The sequence below is a fragment of the Poecilia reticulata genome, chromosome 17 (genome assembly GCF_904066995.2).
Source record: "Poecilia reticulata chromosome 17, P_reticulata-male-v2, whole genome shotgun sequence".
Lineage (NCBI taxonomy): Eukaryota > Metazoa > Chordata > Actinopteri > Cyprinodontiformes > Poeciliidae > Poecilia > Poecilia reticulata.
This window is the reverse complement of record NC_088846.1, coordinates 22420011-22443116: the sequence shown is the minus strand read 5'-3', so window position 1 is coordinate 22443116 and position 23106 is coordinate 22420011. Positions and strand designations below refer to the sequence as shown.

The following is a 23106-nucleotide window of genomic DNA, read 5'->3' as shown; positions in this document are numbered from 1 at the left end:
TGTGACGAACTGACACAAAAAAGTGGTAGTTAGGGTTACATGAGACACACTATTCTCCATTTAATTTTTAAGTCATATTCAATATTTTTAATTATTTTAATATTAAATAATATCATGTTTTCTTCAATAGCTTCCAAGTCATGTGCTCCATTGACTCAAATATCAGTGTGAAATTGTTCTTCTAAAGCAGGGGTGTCAAAACTCCAGTCCTCAAGGGATACTGTCCTGCAGTTTTTAGATGTGCCACAGGTACGAAAAACGCTGGAATGAAATGGCTTAAATACCTCCTCCCTGTGTAGATAAGTTCTCAAGAGCCTTGCTAATGACCTAATTATTCTATTCAGGTGTGATGCAGCAGAGGCACATCTAAAAGTTGCAGCAAAGCGGCCTTTGAGGACTGGAGTTTGACACCTGTGGCATAGACCAACAACATCTACGCATATGACTTCTACTTATTTTTGACACAAATGGAACCCTATATTTTTTGACACAAATGGAACCCCATAACAATATGGCGGCGAAGCGACGCAGAAGCCTCTTATGCGTTTGCTCTTCTAATGTGTCTATGCTCTATGATGGCAAAGGGATCTGATCATGCCTGTGAAAGCTGCATACTGGTCGTGAGGAAACTAGCATACAATACTGAGAATGATGACTAGTTGTAGCTGGGAATACCTCGAACACAAAGGAGCTTCTTAGTTTATGGTTTAAGCTAAGCTAATGACCCTCTGGGGCGAATTTGTGATCTACTTAAGAGTATTCAAATCTGCTGTTAAGTTAAGAGAAGTTTTTGCGTGTCTGTAATGGACAGCAGCGCCATTTATGTTCGCGAAAGAGGCAGCCTTCGTCGTGTGAGTGACATTATTCTGGCACAACCAAAAACAACACCACCATCATCATCATCATCATCATGCAGGAGGACGAATCCGTTTGTGCTGAGGAAGGAGCATTTCATTTTCACCTACAACGACGAAGGAAGTCTGAGATACACCACCAAATCCCTCTTTGACATCACTCTGCTGTTCGTTACTGACAACATCCAGCATGTGGACTCTTTGGTTGGCTTCCCAGAGCAAATAGGCGACAGACTTTTTGTGGCAGCAGAAGAGAACCGCGTGTTTTTAAACCCAGATATTTCTCAGAAAGCCTTGAAATTATTCAGTGACGCATATGGAGATTTGGTGCTGGGCTCACTCTGTCTCAGAAACAGGTTGGGGTATATCGTTATCTCCTCACCTCCATGCCTCTCTGCCTCTTTTTGCCATAGATAACAGCCATTCATGTCTGCTTTTCTTATTCTGCAGGTTTCCACTCCTGCATGAGCGGCTCACCGAGATAAAAACGTTTCATAGTTTAAAGTCTCTGGATTTGTTTGGCTGTAGACTAGGAGATGATCACGAGCTGTTCCATCACCTCACTTCCGCGTCACTGGCGAAGTAAGGCTTGGCTCTTTAGGATGCACCAAGCAGAAAAGATGGCATTAACTCTGAATCCTGTCTTCCATAGCAGCCTGACTCGGCTGTTTATTGGTGGCAACCATCTGTCAGATGTTGGCCTGCAAAGATTGACCGCGCCTATCCGGATGATGCAGAAAGGACTGGACTCCCTGGAACTCCTGGATGTTTCCTGTCCGTAATTTCAATGGAGTCTGGTGAGCACCAACTGCAAACATAAACTGTACAATATTGATAGATTTTTTTTCTTTCTTATACAGGCAATCCCCTCTCAGAAATGGCTTTGAGATACCTCACCTGTCTCCCAAAGCTGGTGAAGCTTGATGCATCTGGGACCAACATGAAAGTAAGACAAGAGTGTGTTATGAAAGATTCATACCACATTCTGTCATAACTACAAACAATGTATTTGATTTGGATTTTACGTGACAGACCAACGCAAAGTAGAATGTACCTGTAAAGCTCAAGGAAATGAATACCTAGTTTTACATTTATTTTACAAATGAAGTTGGACAACTGTGGCCTACATTCTCTTAAAGCACCTTTCACTACTACTATAAATTCAAGTAATTCCTTGAAATATAACTTTTTCAATTATCAAGAAGCTGAAAATGTCAAAACCAGGGATTAGGGTAGATGATATAGGCAATACGTCTTGTTTAACGGGCACGATTTGTGGTGTATTATACTTATCTGGGTGTTGGGAATAATTTATCGTTTATATATGAGCTTGGCACAGGATTGAAGACAACCGTGTGGAACTTATTGGGGTTAATTCATTCGGAGAAACCACTGAACACCTTCGATCACTCGGGGTGTAAAACAGAAGGATGGGCAGAACAGGTAATCAATTTTAGCCAATACCAGGAGTGTAGATAATTTGTTTCAATAAGCAGAATCATTTATCCACATTCGTCTTCTTTCCAGGTTGTAAATCAGTGGGAAACAAGTGGCTGCCAGACGTCTAAACCGAAGAAAATGGAAGAGTCAAGGGCCTCAGCACTTCGCTTCTGTAAGTCTGTTACATTTTTCATTTAAATTTGTTAATCAATTTACAAATTGAGTGCTTAGGTGTTGTTTTTTTCTGTAGTTGGCAGACAGAAGTTTGTCAGAGAGGTACTGAATGCAGCACCACTGATCAGTGAGGATGGCAAGCAGACCAATATGGAGAAATTACACTTCTACAAACCAACAGGAAACAATCATCTATGTGGGAAAATGGATCCATCCACAACAAAATGTCTCCAAGCTAGGAATCCCACCTGTAACGTTGCAAAGACGAAGCGAGAGTCAAGCAAGTGCGACGCTTCTCATCAAAGCCCTCCGACTAAGACAAAACGCTCGTCCTCATTAGTTCTCACAGCAGAGGACACAGAGTTGTTGAACAGCTATTGAATAATGGAATCCATACGGGCAGCATTCCAAAATAATAATCAGACTTGGGAGCGGCAGTCAACATGCCACATTCACACAAACTATTAGCAGTTCACATATACTTAAAAAAGGAAGTGTTTTGGCTTTATTTTTTATAAGAAATAAAATGTTGTATTTTGCCAGAGTGCCTTTTTTTCTGCAGCTTTTAACTTACTACACAATGTACTTTAATAATCATAAAACTGAGTATCAAGTTATATGCAAGTTTCCTGTAACTCACACAGGGACAAAACCCTTGTGTCGAATTCCTTGCTGACATTTTCTATACAGATGATGGACATTGTCTATTGTAACATGATCAAAACTTTCGTAGGATGTTTTACCCCCAGAATTCTTGCACATATTTTATGCCAGACCCATTTCCTGAGCTCTCAGTCCATGTTTTTGGCTAATTTGTAGAGTACAAATTTAAACATTACCCACTAATTCACCAGTTCTGCTTTTAACTGTCTGCTGCAGAGTCAAGTTGATATTGTCATGTTTTCTCTTCCCTAATTTACCAAAGGGTTAAAATGATTCCAATTCAACAATTTCACAGTTGTATATTTTATTCGTATTTATTACCAAGAAAACAAATAGCAGAGCAGGAAAGACTTAACTGCATGTACCATTTCATTTAATTAGGAGCACGGACTTTTACTGTAAAACGAATCAGGATATTGCAGCAATACAAACATTAACAAAGGGGGAGTCGGCAGTATCCACACAATCTGTTTTACCAAGCATTGTGGATTTGGGTAAAAACTTGCATCACTTCAAGTCAGTTCATTACATTCAATAAAAACACAGAACTAATGCACGCTTGCAGGAAAAGAAAAAACCCTAAAATATTTTATTCCTTTATCCTCAATATACTTTGACACAATTATACCAATATACAGAAAGTTTTAATTACCCAAATGTCAGGTTTAAATAAAGCAGGGACAACCCAGTTATAAGTAAATGATCTGAAAGTTCTGCTGAGACCACAACCAGCTCAGGCCTTAAATTGGAGATTAAAGAAAAAAAAAATAGAATATCAATAATCAATAGGAAAGTTTCCTCTAGGATTGCAGTCTTGTTTTCTAGATGTTGGACTGTCCCAGGTTCACCTTGGAAGGAAGTGGCCCCGCCTCTTCCTCTGGCCCTTTGGAGGTGATGATAATCAGAGAGGATGCTGGGTAAGGAGTCAGTTTCTGCTCTTTGATATAGTCCTTGTCTCCATAGATGCTCAGTTTCTACAGGAAGAGGAAAACAAAACAGTCTGTATTCAGTCTGCATGTTGAGCTAGTCAGAACGGCTGCAGGTTTTATAAAGACATCTTGACATGTATCCATACTCCTTACATTTTGTGATTTTTATTGCTTTAAAAAGGACAAAATGTGAAATGTTGAAGGGGCAACATGTGCAAGGCAACATGCATGCCTTTAAGTAATGTGTCACAGAAACATTTAAGGAGTGAATATAAGCTCATAGTCTAAAATTTACAGTAACATCTGAATGTTGAACTGCTCTTGAAAACTGCAGGTTTTACTTCATGTTAATCTTCAAATGTTTCCAGAAGATTTTTTTTTGTGTGAACAGTTTGACGTTTCAGAAAACCTTCAGATTTCTGGAACCTTTTAAAAAGAAAATGGCCACAACGAGCAACAGGTCTGAAGGTTAAACAAATAACCTGGAAACCACGACAAAGAAAATAACCCAGGGCTTACCTCAGCAGGTACATATTGATCCACAGCAGTTGCCACAGTAGCACAGCAGATCCAGATCAGGACCGACACAGACAGAATCAAAGTAGTTGTTAGGATCCACCCAGGCAGCCAGGGGTTCCTGTGGAGAAAATCACAGTTGGTCCGTGTAGCTTCGCAGTACGCGGAACCATGGTGTTACTAAAGTTGCTTAGGCAACAGAAATGTGCAAACCTCGACAGGCAGCTGAATAGATTGTAGCCGTCGTCATAGCTGCGCTCACCACTCAGCTCTCTGTCTCTTTCTTGGATTAAAGTCCGGTGGTATTCTTTGTAAATAGGGCTGCTCAGCCGGGGGACTTTAAAAAATAAAAAAAGGACAATTACAAAAATTAGGGATGCCACCTTTATGTTTCATCTTTACAGTTCCTTTGCTGCATTTCTAGATCACAGTTGCTTTCCAGGCAGATTCTCAAGTTTTAAAATAACCCAGATATTTTACATGAAATTGAGGTCAAGGACATTAGAACGAGATTTTAAGATGCTCTGTGTTAGCTTGCTAAATATTGTTACGTGTAATATTGTCAAAAGTGTAATAAGAAGAATCTGATCCAAGATGTAGCCATTTGATGAAATGAGGCTGGTTGAGATGTGTCACAACATCCAAAACCTGAGAATGCTGCATCAGCTGTTTAAAGCTGTAGCATCATGATTGGGTGGGGGGGGTGGAGAGTTTCGGGTTCCAGAGATAAATATTAAGGACCTAAAATTTGCAATAACCTTTTGTACTATATTTTGCAATAAGTAGAAAATGTACAAAAAAAAACAACAAAAAAAACACTTGTAGTGTTGACTATAATTTTATCACTGCATACTAGACACTTTTTTTAAACATTTGTTGATTTGCTCAGTAGAAAAAAAATCTTTAAATAGCAAAAAGCAGTAATTCTACCCATTCTGTCAGCTGAATTTTAGACACAGTTACGGAAGAAAAAATGATCACAAACTGGTGTTGGAATGGGAAAAGCATGCTAAATGTTAAGCTCAGAGTGGCCCAGAATTCAACTATTAAAGTATAGATTATGCTTCAGTAATAGGTCTCTGTGTCAGGTTAACAAACATTTAGCAAGATCCAAAACTGGACACAAAATATTTGACATTCATGTGGCAGGTGAATGCACGATAATGTTTGAGCTGCGCTATATGCCAGAACGTTTTACATTTGTTCTAAACTGAAGACCTTTGCATAAAAAGAATACAATTTTATGTGCTTACAGCTTTTCTGAGGCTCCTCCTTTGAATCTTTGTCCAGTTCAATTTGGGAGAAAATCCTAATCTGTGGTTCAGACTGGGAAGCAGAGGAGATAACTGGATTTTTTAAAATCTGTTGCATAAAATGACCTACCACTGTCAGGTTTATTAGAACTAATCAGAGCAATACCTGGAAAATAACAACTTTTCCATCATCAGCTTGAAGGTAGAACGTCCAGGTGGAAGTGATGAAGCTGTGGGCTTGACTCATTACGTCATCCCAAAATCCTCTTACCAAGGTGAGGGGATACAGAAGATGAATCCTAGGCATCATGGCCTCCAACTGTTCAGAAAACAACAGAGACACTGAGCATGTCATTATTTCTTGAGAGAAATTCTGCGTTGATTCAACTACCGGTATACCTGATCCTGACGCTGCTCAGCAAAGGGAAGCTGATTGTGACAGCCCATGTTGCACGCATACTGCTCATCAGGCTGGGTGTAGGCTTCCCGACAGGCTGCACGAGTTCGGAGTAACGGATAGCAAGACAGGTTTAGAAGAATACAACAAAATGTATCAAGAGAAAGGTTTTATTGTCCAATTGTTATGGTGCCAAGGTGCCTGCTCATATTTCATGTCATTTTATATGACGGGAGAATCGCACACAAGTAGTGCATCATAGTGAAGTGGAAGTTTTTATTTTAAAAAAAATCTTAAAGTGTGGTGTGGTATTTATTATGTTTTATGAAAACTAAGTATCCATTTAGTTTCATTACACACTTATGCACTACTTCATGTAGGCCTAACTCATAAAATTCCAATAAAAAGACATTAAAGTTTGTATTTTAAACGTGAAAACAAGGGGGGTGGGAGTACTGAGTATGTACAGTCAATTACGTTTACACAATGACATCTGGTGCACATTATTTTTCCAAACTTATTTTTACACCAGAAAACTACTCAAATGCGACTCGAGATGATTCTAGATCAACCTTGTGTGTGTCAGGTGGAGCTTGCAATACATTTAGTGTTGAACAGTCTGACGAGCCTGAACATTGTAGATGGAAGATGATAGATTGCATACACTTATCATACACTTACTTGATTCACATTCAGTTCTGGTCTGATTTAAATCGTCGCTGTCACGGACAAAATGACAAATGGAGAACAGACGACAGCCTCGCTGGCAGGCGTACAGTTCCTCCTCCTGAAAACACAAAAACAAACCCGAAGGACCAGTTGAATACCTCTGCGAAAAATGACGCACTTTTCGACGATTTCTATACAACAATGCATCAAACAATAGAACTGCACTTAAATAAGTAAACCTAAATGATCTCCTCTAGCTAAATTGCATAACGTTAGCGCAAGCTAGCTGACATAAGCAAGATAAAAGCACTCACCCGTGGATACGTGTGCAAACTGTATGTCATTCCGCAGGACTTGTGGCAGGACGCTGTGCTTCCCAGAACGCTGTCAAACACGTCTGAAGACGCCAATGTGCAAGCAAGTAGGACATTAAGTCCCAAAATACTACCAACGAAAGAAAAGGTTCCCATTTTGCCTGTGAAAACACAAACAAACAACTCCACTCCTCTTCCCCGTCCACCCTAAGCGGAACTGTAAATCTCGCGAGATTTTTAGCTTTAAGGTTGCGTTTACGGACTCTTAAAGAAGTGTTCATATTTTTAAATGTGGTAATTTATACCCAGTTTCTACCTAGAGATGTAATGTGAAATGTTTTTAATTGTTATTTTATGTCATTTTATTTTCTATTACGTTTCATCTCATACATATTTGACATTTTTTCAAAAATACGTTTACCTATTGCCATTTTTTAAGTCGCATCTTTTTTAACATTTAAACTAACCTGGATATTGTATGAGGTAAAGGAAACATCTAAAAATATAAATATAAATATCAGTGCACCTACAAATGTTATTCTTTTCTTTAGTTATTTTTACTTGACAGTCATTTCATCATTTTATACTAGTTGATTATTTCAACCGAGACATTTATTTCCTCCAAATACCTGAAGGCAACATAATTTCTGCTACAAACAGGCTTTCGTCGGTATTTCAACTTCATTATTGACACTATTTTGACACTATTTTTTTTACTATTTTCTCACACGTAAACATGGTTAGAGAGTGCAAACAAATGGCATGATCAAATTTATAAAATCTCTCTTTAATATTAATTGCAAATTATTTAACGAGAACATATTTCTTATCTAGCAAACTGAATCCGTTAGCAGTGGTTAGCTTACTTCCGCTAACGCTAACAAGCTGTAGCTGAAGAAATACTTTTATTTGAAGATGGACAAGTTTGTCGTTCGGCTCCCCAAGGGAGAAACACCCAACCAACCGAAGAGCGGCGAGCGAGTTTACAGACAAGCTACAATTGAGTCTCTACGGGTGAGATATTAAGCATAGTGTGAATAAAAACAACATACGTTTCTACATTTAAAACTGATGACAGACCATTCATAATGTTTCTTCAAGAGGGTAGTTGTGATTGAGGACATCCTACGTTACAAGTCGACGCTAGAACTGCCAGATCAGAGCAAGGAGAACCTGATAGACGCCCTGACTGAGCTGAGCAAGAAGATCCCATCCAAAGAAGTGCTCAGGTCCACTAAAATAGGTATGTACAGGGGAAATCTTTCAATCATAATTTTCTGCTCTTTGTTGGTTTGATATTCCACACAGAAGAGATATGTTATTAAACGGTCAAAATACAAACAAGATAATTAATTTTGGCCCTGAAATACTGGCCATTTTCTATTACTATATAAAGAAATATAGCCCAAAGTTATGCAGTCACGGGTGAAAGTAAGGGGCTACGGCAGGGTACTGCGTACCCCTAAAAGATTTAGCGGGGGTACGCAGTACCTGCAAGAGAGGGGAGCAACTGTCTGCTGTAGAAAATATCAATGGGTTCGCTGTGCAGCCGCGAGTGCGCCCTCTAATTAGCCGTGACTGATTAGTTTTTCAAGAACAATCTAAAACACGACTTAATCAGTTAATAAATAACTTTTTTCCCATTTCATATTGTTTCTGAACTCTTCGTGCTTTACTAGAGCAGCGGTGCAACACGACGATCTCAGAAAGTTTTGAATCGATCTCGGCATGAGGTGACAGACTTGAACGCCGCCAGGAGGCTGAGAGCAGCACGTCCTCCTCTGACTCCTTATCAAAACGTTCGTAACTTTATAAAAGAACAACAACAACAAAAATCAACAAAACGTGTTCAAATTAATGATCAAACAACAATAATAAATCTGAGTGATTATTGTTTCAACAAGGTGTTGCGCAATTCTGTGCGTTTCGGTTCCATTACCAAAATAGCTAGCAGAGCAGGAGTTTAAAATGAACTAATCAACCACCGCTGTGTTCAGGGAGCTTATTAATGATCGCAAAAATAAATATCAAGCCTGAAAACCTGATATCGTAACGGACTGAATGTTTTTGACGTAATCTCTAGTCGGCTTGTGGAGCGCAGGAGGTTGCCATGGCAACGGGTCCAACGAGTGTAAAAAGGTGCGAGTGGTTTAGAGTTGATCACCTGTTCGGGTTGTTTTACCTTTCACAGCCGCTGTAGTTTCTGAACATTCAATAAACACAAACTTGGACTAATTACGTCGTTCTTTGTGACTATACGTCAATCACAACAAACATCAAACACGGTAAATACGTTTCATTAAGTATTTAACAAACAAATGGCTTCTACCGTGATAATTATGTGAAATTAAATTAATTGTCTAATATAAAAAATAGTTTGGTGCTGTTGGGCTCAGAGTCTGAGAGGCTTTTCCTTTATCAAACAATTTTGTTTTTTTGCCTCTTATTTAGTGGACATATTGATGTTAATGAGATTTTCTCCAAAATAATAACCTTTTTCAACCTTTATAGCTCCACTGTTGAAAATGAAGATCTAACATTCACAAATGACATTGAAATAAAATCCAGTCCAACATCTGGTTTGAGGTGATTCCTCTGGAACCTGTTGGAGGAAAAACATCCCAACTTCAGAAGTTGTGGTTTTAACCTAACAGAGCTCTGTGGTTCCTCCTATCAGTATGAGAGTCAGGGTGAGGAGGCGCCATGTTAGGAAGAGAAGTGGAAGCTGCAGGATCTTCAGAACAAACAGGTCATGATGCTACGCTACTGATTATCCTTCTGTCTGGACACAGAATCAATAGAACCAGTTTAAAATATAAAATGAATGGTTATATTCCAGACATGGAAAACTGGGATGCACTCCATGCCATGATGTTCAGAATTTAGGTCTCATGGCATCTCAAGGTGTCAACATTGCAGTCAGTGGGCTGAAGGAAATACAGCTTTATTTTGTAGCAATTCAAGAGCTATATATATATATATATATAATTTTATTTTTTTATTTTTTATTTTTTTGTCATAGTACCCCCAAGAATTTAAAACTACTTTCACCCCTGTATGCAGTCATAGTTGATTTATTACAACATAATAAGTAATCCATCTAATGTTTTTGGCCAAATCTGGCAGCCTAAGCAGAAAAGACCAGACTTCCGTCTCTCCAAGGCGTTCCCAGTCCAGCTGAGAAACGAATAATCCCTCCAGCGAATCATGGGTCCTTCTCTGAGGATCATGCAGACTCATTGCAGAAAGATCCCAGAAAGGGATTTGAACACTCTTGGTGCAAGTTGACAATGCTACTAACTGCTACTAAGCATTTTGACCGCCAAGGATACTTTTTCTTTATTGCTTGAAAGAAACAAAGGAAAAATAAATCTAGTGTGGTAATTACTGTTAAAAACTTTGATTAATTGCCAATTATTTTTGTGTTTATTCAGCTTGTCTGATATTTAAAGTTGTTTAAGGATATGAAACATTTAAGTAAGATGAAAAGCTAAAAGCAGAAGATATCTAAGGTTAAAATACGTTTGTGCTGCACTTTTAGCAGATTTACCATACGTCTTCATTTTGGACGAAGTTCAAAACTCAGTCTTAAATATTACTTACTCTTTATTGTTGAAAGTCCAGTTTGTCACAAGCTTATTGCTTACTAACCTGAGGCTAAATTAATCCTTCTGGGTTTTTTTTTTCCTAGGTCACACTGTCAACAAAGTACGGAAGCATCCAGACCCTGAGGTGAGTTCTCTGGCAGCAAAAGTTTACACTGACTGGAGGACTTTCATTGAGGAGAATTCAAATAAGCCGTCTATTGAAGTGCGCTCTGACAAACAGTCTGAAGGGCTCAGGAGCAACGCTCGGAGAATGCTGTCTGAAGCACTGGAGGTCAAGGTGAGAAACAGGACAAAGAACTTCAATGGCATTTCACACGTTTACCATCTTTTTGGGTATCTGCATGGCTTTGGCTGCATGGCACAGTAATCATAAACCCACAAAACCAAATTCTGCTTGAAAACAAGACTACACATTTTTAAATGGTCTTCTTCAGGACTCCAAATCCATAAAGAAATTAGATTTTTATCACTAAACTGCACAAAGTACGTGCATTTTTTTAAATAATTGTGAATTTCTTGATATTTATTGATGCTTTCATGGAATAAATGGTGGAGTAAAACATGTAAATTGCAATTTTGACAATACAGACAGCTTTAAGTGGATTTCAGACATAATTTGGATTTATCATGATCATTAAGTGATAAATACAGGTAAGAATAAGAAATCTTTCACAATAGCAATAAAAAATAGGATATATTTTAATCCTTTAAGGTGTCTTGTTTATTTTACTATAGTTAATCTCTTCTTGGAGATTTAGTAGGAACAAGTGAGACTCTCACCAAATTCTGTACTTGTTAGCTGAAATTGTAACAAACCTGAGCTATTTGTTCAAATCAGGTTTGTTGGTTTCATATTCTGTGATCATCGTCTTTTTAATATTTGCTGGTTTACTTCCTAACACTTTGGTCATTTTGTATTTCATTCCTACAGATTGTTGAACTAACTGAATTGAAAAGTATTTTTTGTCTGTTGGTCTGTATGTGATACAGGAGGACTGTGGTCTGATAGACAACATAGAGAGAGAAGTTTTCCACCAGAGCTCCCGGTTAGTCAGCAGCTCATACAGACGGACAATCAGGGCGCTGGTGTTCGCCTTCAAACACAACCCTGACGTTAGGAGTGAAGTAAAGGACGGCAAAATATCAGTCAGCCAGCTGGTTTTGAAGTACAAAAAATAAGTGACTACAAGTTGGACTGTGACTCTGACCTCTTATGGAAGAGATTTTAATGCCTGTGAATTTTTTTCTATTTTATTTTTAGTCTTTAATCGTGTTCTCTGTTGGCTGAGAAAATACAGAATATTTTTGTACTTTGAGGCACACCAATAAATGTACGCTGTTTAATGAGTAAATGCTCTAATTTTAATAAGGTTTTGTAAAACCTTACAAAACCTTACAAGCATACCTCCACTTACACGATACTGTACCATATGTCATTAATTTTGTTTTAAAACTGACTGAAAAAAATGTCAATTAAATACAAAATTCATTAATGAAATTTGGATTGTAAACATACATGTTTCTTTTTTTTGTGTGTGTTGCCTTAGAGGTTTTTTTATAGTAAAGGTTAATTCACCAATTATTTAGCACAGCTCAAATGTAGTCCTTGACGGCTATCCTGCAACTTTTTGATACATCCCTTCTCAAACACACCTGAATTGAATGAATGGCTCATTAAGGGGCATATGCAGATCAGAATAATTGAATATGAGAGACTTCAGTCATTTGAGTCTGGTGTGAGAAAGAATGCATCTTAAAGTTGCAGGATAGTAGCTCTTGACCTGGTCACCGCTGGTGTAGCACATTAACAGCGCTACAATGCTACTTCTGGAAGATAAATTGTATCTAACACTAGTGACCCTTTATATGAGTTCAATAAGTTTTCCAAAGACACTTTATCATGACAAGTGGAGAAGAACAGATCAAACTTCTTTGTGGATTCACCTCTTGCCAGTTCAACTTTGTCTGAAAATTAAAAATCTTAAAAACACTTTGGCTCAAACACACACACACAGCCCTGTTAAAATCAGATGTAAAAATAGTACTGTAATAATTACAGAATATATCATTTTATAACATGATATATTTTGTGCCATTCAGGTGGAAAAAGTAATTTATCAGAGGGGGAAAACACACACAAAAACTGGCTGCATAAATGCCCTTTAACCACTAGTTTTTGCTAAATCACCTTTTGATTTAGTTTTAGCGTTTAATCTTGAGTTCAGTTGGTTTGCAAGACCTTAGTATGAAAGTGCAATCTCCTCAAACCTTGTGGAAGAATGTATCAAATCAAAGTTTGAACCTGAACTTTTGGAAAAGCCTGATTGGACAGGATCTCTGTGATTCACTGTACCAAAATAATTAAAAAGTAGTTAGTAAAATGTCTTCTCAGATTTTTGGGGTTATTATTACAATGTCTTGAACATGTCACTTGTAGAAAATGCAAAACAGACCATGTTTTATATTGTATTTAATAGCAAAACATTTTCATAAAACCTTACAAAAACAAAAATAAACTAAAATCATATTTTCATCCCCCAAAGTACTCCTACAAAGCCATCTTAGGTTTTTCAATGTCTAAGTCAGAAAGTAGCTAGAAAAATTGTCTTAAGAGTTATCACACTGCTAAAAAAAAAAGATACACAACCACATTTCACAAATTAACTAGTTAGCTTCTAGAAAGTCACATTAAATATTTGGTTGCCAAAGCACTTAAGTAGCATCCCCAGCACAACTTGAATCACATTCATTGATGCAAGTTGGATAGAGAACCTTACATAGCTGGCAGTTCCTTTATGTACCTGAAAAATCTATGTACAAAACAATCAAAAGTACAAAATGTTTGTAAATGAATCTGCACTGAGTTAGAAGTTAAAATTTTTGTTAGTAGAACTTGGTTTATTATGACACATTCAGAAAAGTTTACTGGTGCACATTTCTGTGCAAAGCATATGTATATGTAGAGAGCAGTGTCAGCGTCATAAAATGATGTTTTCTTTTCAATTTTTTATTTTTTTTTGTATAAAAATTAATCGAGACTTAAGAACTTGTTGGTGATCTCCGTGTAACTCACTAAAGAAGCACCAACCAAACAATCGCTATCACCATGAGGATGACAGCCAGAACACAGATGCTGATGAAGACAATATCACTCAAGTCATGAGGTTCTGCCTCTGGTTCTGCCACGTACCCGCTGTTGTCGCTTTCCGCCTGCTGGGCCTGCTCCTCCAGCCGTCGCTCCTCCGCAGAAATGATTGACACAGACGCGACCTTCCTTAAGGCGTCGCACTGCACCTTGTATTCCTGCACGTTCTGCTGCTTCCCATCAGAGAAATCAATGTAGAGCTTGTTCACCAGCATGGTGATGTTGCGGTGTTTCTGTAAAGGATTATTAGTCACAAAATGGGTGCAAAATAAGTTTAGCCACGTTTTATCAGCTGCATGTCCTATAAATCATGGCACTGGTTTAAAAGGCGTTGAATCCTTGGACATGATAAAAGCTTCACGTTATTCTATGTGTAGACATGACCTTGACATGATTTGGTCATTTATTTATAAAATATAGATTCATATATTTTAGATGCGAGTTACTTGTACTCTACCAACCATAGAATAAACATATTATAATGGCAACACCTTTAAGAAGTTAATCACTGTCCTGCAAATCCTTAACTTGGTCCACATGCTAAGAGATGCCTGGTGGGAATGTGGAGAGCAGGGTTTGCGGGGCGGGGCCGACTTGTTGGGTCGGGCTTGAAATAACTGCTTGCAGTTGTTATTTTTTTAAGTCTGCTTTTAAATCTAAAACCCTAAAACTAAAATATTCAACCTTTTTTTTATATATTCCACCTCCGTCTTTGCAGATCTTTGCAAAAGCAAATTATTTTTTAAACAAGAAATCATTTCATGGTGTAGTAGAGTATGAGAGCCAGTTACCTGGCTGGCTGTACCACAGTTGACAAACTGGGCCAGTATTTTATATGAGGTGGTTGTCAGCTGAGCTGTGCATGTCGGGTTTCCAAGGTAGATGCTCTCTCGGTCCAGCTGAGGTAGCGACCGTTGAGGGATCAGGATGGTAAACTCTGATCTGGTGCAGCTGACGTTCACCGGCACCACTGAGGAAAACATATGCAAGCATTTCGTGAGCAGAATAGGAACGACACAGAGGAGAGCTGTTTGCTGGGATGAATGTTTAGAATTTAAAGAGCAAATTTAGTTGGGATTAATACTGCAAACAGTGTACTCAGTGGGGAGTACATATCTTTAACCTGCAGTCCCCACAGGATACACTCAATTAATAGTCCCATTAGCTCCTGATAAAAGACAAACACAAACACATTTACCTCCTAGATAAGAAGCGGTGAACCCTCTGTGAGCTTCGTTTCTGTCTGTGCTGAGGACAACCAGCAGCTTGTTCCCCTTGGAAACGAGGGAGGAAGGCTGCTCCCGGCCGCACCAGCGCCCCATCAGCGTGTCCGCCTGGCTGTCCCCGTCATACACCGACACCGAGTCGTAGTCGCACTCGTCTGACAGACTGTTGCGGCCCTCCAGGTCCATGACAGGAAAGAAGAGCTTGATGCGGTACCCGGCTTCCAGGGTGATGCTCCAGTGGCAGTTGATGTTGTTCGGGTAGATGTTGGGGAAATGTGGGCTGCTGAAGTTGCCGCTCACAGCCGATAGAACTTGTTGGCATTCACCTATTTGAAGTAAATGACAGTAGTTAGCCATCTTCATTAAGGTTTCTGTTCTGTGTTTACTTTACTACTTCCTTTCAAGGGTGCTATTTAAAACGGTCTTAAAATTAAAAGCTAAAGTTTATAGCAGGTAATTGAAGTTTATGAGGACTCGCTTTAAGTTTATAGGTTTCCACTTTTGGGAATCTGACTCATTTGTTTACTTGCATTGCACAAACTTAATGAGTAGGTTATGCATTCTAAAGTTTAACTCGTCCATACGAAATCTAGCAGCAAGTAGTTAATTCTCTAGGGGTAAAAAAAACTGGAGATTGATGTAAGGTTATATAGCATCGCAGCGCAACCATGGAACAGCTATATATGGAACACGGTACAGATATCGATCTGGTATCGATCAAAAACTCATAGCTGCAATGGAGACAAAAAATGAAATATTTAAGCCAGACATAACATTTGTGCACATTGTCCATGCCTTTAGATTTACACTCAACAAAGTCACACTCACATGCGTTCCAGTCTGGACTTTGACTGGACCACTAATGGGTTTTCACATTGTTGCAGAATTTTTTATGAAATTCAAAGGATTCGATTTGAATCATCTTTTTTGTCCTTCAAGTGACTTGTTTTAGACATTCAGCATCATCAATGAGCTTTTTTTAATTCGATGCTTTCTTTATTTTCCACTCTATTGACAGTTAGTCTAGGAAATGTTCTTACCTGAGTAATAGTAAGCCTTGAAGCCTCGCCCACCAATGTTGAAATCCGACTTGAAGACTACCAGGAGTTGGTTAGCAGTAGTGACTGTGTTGGGGGGTTTATCTGTCCCACAGTATTTGCCGAGATGGCGGTGGTTGACTGTTGACCCATCGAACAGGGCAACAAAGTCAAAGTTACATCCCTCGTTGTTCTCCAGCTGGAAGTCCAGGAAGACCAAGGTGACAACACTTGTATTTGACATGTGGATTGTCCAGGAGCAGTCTGCATTGTTGCTGTACTCCTGAGGGTAGCCTGGGCTGGAAATGACACCGGATAGTCCAGTCAACACTCCACCACACATGTCTAGTGAGGATAGGAGGCAAAAAGGGAACAAAACTGTTATATGATAAGAAAAATGCCTTTTAGGAGGAGAATCTTGTAGAATCTTGAGTTTATGAAAACAAACAGCATTGTTTTCTGTTATATAACAGAATTATATTCTTTTACCAACAGTTAATAAAAGAATATAAGCAAACCACAAATATATGTTCCAGTGCATAAAATCCTTGGCTGTATTTCTGTTTACCATGACTGAATATTGGATAACCAGAAACCATCACTCAATGTGGATCATGTCATCAAACATCTCCCTTATTTATGTACGTAAGCAAGAATTTGGGAGATTTATACGACAGTGACCCAAAGCCCACAGCCAAGCTCACAAACACTGGCATCAGGAGCCGTCGGCAAATATCTTTGAGCAGCCCAGTCAGAGGATGAACTTTCATCTAATTGAGCATCGCTGTAAAGACCAAGACCTTTTACTTACTCTTTACATTAAGTCTGACTGAGCCAGAGAGCATCTCCAGAGAAAAACAGCAGAAAATGCCCCACACAGGAGGCCAAGTTTGTAGAGGGAGGCATATAAAAGACTCGAGGTAGTGATTGCTGCTGAAGGTGCTCAGACAAGTGTAGAGTAAAGGCTGCGAATGCTTATATAGTACACAGTATTTGTGGTTTTCTTTTTTAATTTTCAATAAAATTGCACCAATTTCAACTTTTTTCACTTTGTTGTTATAATGCACTGAAGGGTATAAAACTAAAATGCCGAAAAACTAAGGCACAGTGAATACTTTCTGGAAATGCAAATAAATTCTAATTGCTATTTTTTATTCTGCATTTCTCCTTACCTTCTCAGATTTGACCTGTGTGGAAGTAAAATTTCCCTTGTCTATAGTTAAAGCCTTCACTTCTCTACACTCTGACCCCTAATCAAATATTGTAAAAAAAAAAAGGTTACTTGTTGAAATGTGAAGCATATCTTTTAAAATGCTGTTGTAATCTGAGAAAGATCAAAGAACCATTGAAGCTCCTCAGGCATATTTCGAAGGCAAAAGAAGTCTAATGTCCAAAGTTGAAAGTTGTGTTTGACTGCTTGCTGGTCCATTTTGGCAAGCAATTAACAAAAGTCAGTTCTCCATTGTTTACTTTTGCTTTTCTCGGTCTGGTCAAATATCTTAGGCCCCCAAAAATCTCAGGATCTGATTTAAGTCTAAACTTTAACCTTTCCAAAAACATTTATGTTGATTTTTTTGCTAAGTACATTAGATTAGATTAAATTCTTTATTGTCATTGTAAAACATACAATGAACACGTTGGCAGTATAGGATCATTGCCCCGTTGGAAGATTATCTGCTGTGAGTCCTCCAGTTGTCTACAACATGGCTGATGTTTCTCTCCAGAATTGTCATTCTCTTTTCACATGGCTCTTTTTAGTCTTTAAAAGTTTTGAAAAATACAGAAACGTCACATGCTCTGACTGTCAATTTTGAATTCTGAAATCTAAAATCCACGTCCTCATTTCAAAAATACTCTTTCATCTTTTTCCCAAAGGCTTTCAAAAATAAGAAAGCTTTTTTTGATGGGCTTTATCTGTGAGGAATGAGTCGTCCTTGCTTGAAAGAGACGGGAACCAGCTTTGTACACAATGTCCACAGCACCGTCGTCATTGTCACAGCAAAATCTCCCTGCCTTTGTCATGAACCTTGGCTCTAGGATGAATTTGAAAAGGAACAGGAACTAACAATATTTCACTTGAGAGCAAATATGAACTCAAGCAGCATTTAACCAAAGTTGTCAGAATTAATAGTCCAATTAGCGGGTTTCGTTGTTGGGGGCATAAGGGCACGTACTTTGAAACAAATAGCGACTGCCAATTGGTCAATTGCTGACAAACCCTCCTAGAATGATTGACAGGCCAATTATTGGCACTGATTCTATACCCCAAAGAGAAGGCTGTTAATGCTGTCCTCTTCAGTAGGGTAGCCAGTGTCTGTGGTGTGTGCTAAGGCATATTTGGTGTTTGAACTATTGAAATATGCGGCTACAAGCATTATAAGATGGGGTCTTAAATATTCACGGATTTCATATATTTGCTGGTGATTGTGGTCCCTAACATCATATGCGAATACTGGGAGTCTATTGTACTCCACTGCCCTTGTTATAATGGCCGACTATCTTTTTCTGTATTTCCACTGATAGTTTGATGATTTATTCTCGGTGATGATTCTTTATTATCCTTGTAAAACATAAAATGAATGCTTGAGTAGGATCGTTGCCCTGTTGGAGGTTAATTGCTATCACTCTTATCTTTGCTTTGAAGGGAGCCAAATAAAGTTGGGACATTGCCTGGGCCACATAAAAAGCTTAAAATTACCCCTTGGGAGGAAAAGCAAGTTGACAAAATTAAAAGATTACTTTAAACCTAAATCTACCAGGTCTGTATAATTTTGGGGCTCAACTATACCACTCTGCCTTTGAGGTTGTTTGACAACAGTCTACAAAGGGCATTATTTTACACACATTAAGAGTAAAAATGTTTAAACTCAATAGAAAACTTTGAAAGCAGTCTAAGATTGTTGTATCTAAATTCTAGACATGCATACAAGGCCAGGATGTTTAGGTACAATCTATGAGATACAAAATCAGCAGAAGTTTTGCAGAGTTTAGCCCCAATATATCTGTCATGTTACATTAAATCTAACCCCTTACCTTTTCTGTAGCCAACACTGAAGCCCCTGTGGGCCACATGGCGGTCCGAATGGAAAATAATGGACATGACATTCCAAGAAGAGGTGAACTGAGGTGGGGAAATGTCACCACAAAATGTCCCAAGGAGGTTCCCCTCGTCCTCAGATATGCCGTTGTATATTTTGATGTAGTCGTAAGCACAGCTGGTGTGGTACTCCAGCTCAAAGTGGTGAAAGGTGAGGAGGACGGAGGAGCCTTCAGCCACTACAATCAGCCAGGAGCAGTCAATGTTGTAGGGATACAGGCCTGGGAAGTTTGGGCTGGAAATGTTACCTGACGGAGCGGAGAGGATGCCTCCACATTTGACACCTAGAAATTACAAAAGCAATGCTTTATTTTAGCTCAGAGGAAAAGATATGGAAAGGCTTACCGCTTATCCCTGACTGATATCATTGTTTTCTTGCCAGCTGATACAATCCATGAAATTGTATTACACTCTGACTTTGAACAATGGAGGCCCAGCTTTATCTGTATATATAGCCTCTGCAAAATAAAACACTCCTATTAAGTCTAAATAGTATTCCATCAGGATAAAAAACGACAACTCACCTTTTTTAGTATAAGCCCTGTCAACCAACAGTAGTAAATGAATCAGTATAGCCACCCCGAGACTCATATTGTTATTGTGGATTCGGCTTTTCTGAAACCTCGACTGCTTTTCCAGCCGAGACACACAACTGTAATGTCACAGTGCACCGCCTTGAGGTAATAGGACTTTGAAAAATTTATCCATTGCCTGAATGAGGGAACCTGATGCCTATCCACCTACAGGCTGCGGCTTTGGCCTCTTTGCTAAATTTTAATGACTGATATCCAGTGAGCTCTAGATGCTTGTCAGGACACTGTTTGCAGAGAGGTTATGCATTTTTAATGATGGCAGAGTGCACACAAACACTGTCAGACAACCAGCTGGGAGGGGCCTTGAGACAGACAGAGAAAATGCATTTTATAATAACAAATACTTCTGTCAGAGTTGCATGAGAAATAAAAAAGAATGTGTGAACTGGGCTAAGATGTTGTTAAAGTGATGGCGTTATGTATTTTCCACAATCAAGTGCATTACCTGAAGTTGCTTTAAAAATGTCAAACATAGCTTTAAAAAATGACCTTATTGGATGCCTTGAAAATGAGCTTCTGTCTCTTTAAGAAGATCGTAGTGTTTCCAACACTCTGCCTTTAGCTCCTCATCACAACAATGCTCCTCTGTTATGCCGTTAGCAACTGTTCTGAGGTGCGTTGGATTGAGACGAAGTTTGTATGATGACCTCAGCAGATGCGCAGTTCCACCAGGTGTTTGCTAATTGTTGCTGTCACTAGTCTGGTGGAGGAGAGAGGAGAAGGCGCAGAGACGGGGTACGCTTTATGGGAGCAAGTGTTTAGGCACCTCTTTAAACCAGGGGTGCCCAAAGTCGGTCCTCGAGGGCCGACATCCAGCATGTTTTAGTTCTCTCCTTGGCTTAACACACCTGGATCAAATGATGGCTCGTTAGAAGGCCTAAGAGGAACATTGACCTGGCGAAAAGGTTGTTACTACCACCAGGGAGAGAACTAAAACGTGCAGGACGGTGGCCCTCGAGGACCGACTTTGGACACCGCTGCTTTAAACTCTCGCAGGAGATTGAAGGATTTCTCAAACTTGCATGGAAGAACTAAAGCAATACTCCAGGTATGTTTTTGATGAGGGCACAACATTATACAAAGCTTAAAAAAGTCGGTTTTACATAATAACCCCCCTTTAAACATCAAAAAAAGTGTTTCAGATGAGGGAAACAACTGCAATAAAGATTAGCCCACACATTTAATCCAGTCGTAACAGTCTGCTTTTATAGCACAACCATAATGAGCTCATGAAGCTACGCCACAAACCAATTCAGTTTCTAATGAAAATAGTTTGGCCATGCAGAGGGCTGTGCTAATAATACAACATAATTACAGTTGTGCTTGTGAAAAGGGTGTTTCTGGTGACATAAAATAGTTGCAAAAGTATGCATATCCCTTTAATGTTCTTATATTTTGTCAATTATTTTACTTAGACTTTATGTGGTAGGTCAATACAAAGCAGTGCGTACAGGAAGAATGTGATGAATGTGGTTTTTAGAACTTTTCCCAAAAATGTCAGAAAATTTTATTTCTTGTTTGCAACAGCAGTCAATATTATTAATGCAGGCTCATTAAGATGTCCCTCCACGTTTTGCACATGAGAATAATTTTTTGCCCCCCCGTTCTGAAACACCTCAAGCTCCATCAGATTAAAATGGAGCTCAATTGCGAACATCAATTTTCAAGTCTTACCACAGATTTTAATTGAATGTTAGGTCTGGTCTTTGAAAGGGTCATTGTAGCACATGGATATGATACAAACTATTTCACTTTAGGTTATAGACCTGTTGTCCTGCTGGAGGGCACACTACCTACCGCCATAGACTCAAGTCTCCTGCAGCCTCCATCACGGGGAGCTGGAGATATTATCCTACGCCTTTTGGATGCATTCCTGCTCCAACACACCTGAATCCAATGGTTAAACTCCCTCATCAGTATGTCACTCAGGTCTGCAGAGCGCCTGGTAACGAGCAGTTCATTTGATTCAGGTGGTTTGTAGAAGGAATTCATCCAAAAGTTGCAGAGCTGGACATCTCTTCTCTAACAAATTTCTGTCCAGGATTGCCCTGAATTCAGCTCAGTCCAACATACCATCGACTATAATTTCCCAGTGCTGCTATAGAAAAGCACCCTATTTTCAGACCATAAACAGTCCTCTGAAAAAAAGGAAAAATAATTGACTTGCATGTAACATTTAACAAAAAACTATTTTGGAATTCATGTATAATTTTCTGTCCACTTCACAATTATGCACTACTTTTTGTTGGTTTATCACATGCAATCCTAATAAGTACATCAAAATGTGCTTTTGTAATTTGATGCAACTTAAAACGGTCAAAGGGTATGAATACTTTTTTAAGGTACTGCATGTGAATTATTCCTTGTTTAGATTTTAGCTCTTTATAGGAGTCAGAGCAGTAAACAAAAGAGGTCATCTCTGAGAAAGAAACCACCTTTTTCAATGCAAATTTTGTTTACATTCTCATTTCTCATTCTAAGGAACATAATGCAGAGGCTCTCAGATGGATATTTTCCTGTATTTGCCAAATGCCAATCGTATTCCATGACTCACTCCCCCTGTTTGGCAGTCTTATAGCTCAAAAGTGCAGATAGATGTATACAATAACACTGACTGAATGGGGTGGATAACAAACAGGGAGATAAAGCACTCTTAGTGAAACCATACTCTGCAAATTAATGTTTGCTGTTCAGCAGTGCTGTGAAGGCAGAGCTTTTAGACTGACATCTAATAGCTTTGGCGGGTCTCCTTTAATTCCAGCACTGGGCTACTAGATGGCGCTGTTGCACCATACCAACAAAATGATGAAGGCGCTGCAGGCTTCCCAAATAGTAATGCCGAGCTCCAAGCTGAAATAAATAAGAATGTGATTAAAATCAGTCAAGTGCTTTTTGCACAGAGGTTTGTGAGACTGAAATGAACTTGCCTTGTCTTTGAATTTTAATTCTGTCCTCTCCTGAAGCTCGTCATTGTTCAAGGATGTGGGTGCTGGGCAATGCTGCAATGTGTTTCAGGAAGATATTGTGCGTTTGGAGCAATTTAATCACCTATTAGGAAACGAAATGCTCAGAAAAACACAAAATGAAGGTTGGAACTGCTGGAAATTTCTAGAAGAGGAAAGGGAAACATTTAGCAAGCAACTGATCTGGGATATCTACATTAAGCACATGAAGTAAGTGAGGGCAAAAAC

At 38.9% G+C, this 23106-nt stretch overlaps 4 protein-coding genes across 5 annotated transcripts; 2 read left to right on the top strand and 2 right to left on the bottom strand.

Moving 5' to 3' along the window:
- The first annotated feature begins 402 nt into the window (after nt 1-402).
- On the top strand, nt 403-3007 carry lrrc42 (leucine rich repeat containing 42). 2 transcript variants are annotated; one of them, XM_008434389.3, is made up of 7 exons: nt 403-1210; nt 1305-1436; nt 1510-1628; nt 1715-1800; nt 2184-2297; nt 2382-2466; nt 2545-3007. In XM_008434389.3, exons 1-7 carry the CDS (start codon nt 804-806, stop codon nt 2847-2849), a joined length of 1248 nt encoding a protein of 415 aa, XP_008432611.2. In that variant the 5' UTR covers nt 403-803; the 3' UTR covers nt 2850-3007. The 2 variants fall into 2 exon arrangements, with proteins under 2 accessions (XP_008432611.2, XP_008432610.2); XM_008434388.3 differs by having other exon boundaries at nt 406-1210; nt 1507-1628.
- A 411-nt stretch (nt 3008-3418) lies between these two features.
- On the bottom strand, nt 3419-7440 carry tmem59 (transmembrane protein 59). The gene is made up of 8 exons (XM_008434391.3): nt 7210-7440; nt 6908-7013; nt 6229-6323; nt 5996-6148; nt 5830-5902; nt 4790-4913; nt 4580-4697; nt 3419-4105 (listed from the first exon to the last, which is right to left on the bottom strand). Exons 1-8 carry the CDS (start codon nt 7363-7365, stop codon nt 3953-3955), a joined length of 978 nt encoding a protein of 325 aa, XP_008432613.1. The 5' UTR covers nt 7366-7440; the 3' UTR covers nt 3419-3952.
- A 375-nt stretch (nt 7441-7815) lies between these two features.
- Nucleotides 7816-12807, top strand: tceanc2 (transcription elongation factor A (SII) N-terminal and central domain containing 2). The gene is made up of 4 exons (XM_008434392.3): nt 7816-8223; nt 8311-8452; nt 10901-11094; nt 11808-12807. Exons 1-4 carry the CDS (start codon nt 8125-8127, stop codon nt 11994-11996), a joined length of 624 nt encoding a protein of 207 aa, XP_008432614.1. The 5' UTR covers nt 7816-8124; the 3' UTR covers nt 11997-12807.
- Nucleotides 12808-13142: 335 nt separating this feature from the next.
- cdcp2 (CUB domain containing protein 2) lies at nt 13143-20554 on the bottom strand. Its single transcript, XM_008434395.3, has 6 exons — nt 19847-20554; nt 19259-19606; nt 16229-16570; nt 15161-15514; nt 14754-14932; nt 13143-14195 (listed from the first exon to the last, which is right to left on the bottom strand). The coding sequence occupies exons 1-6, from the start codon at nt 19911-19913 to the stop codon at nt 13890-13892; spliced, it is 1596 nt and encodes a 531-aa protein (XP_008432617.1). The 5' UTR covers nt 19914-20554; the 3' UTR covers nt 13143-13889.
- Nucleotides 20555-23106: the final 2552 nt, after the last annotated feature.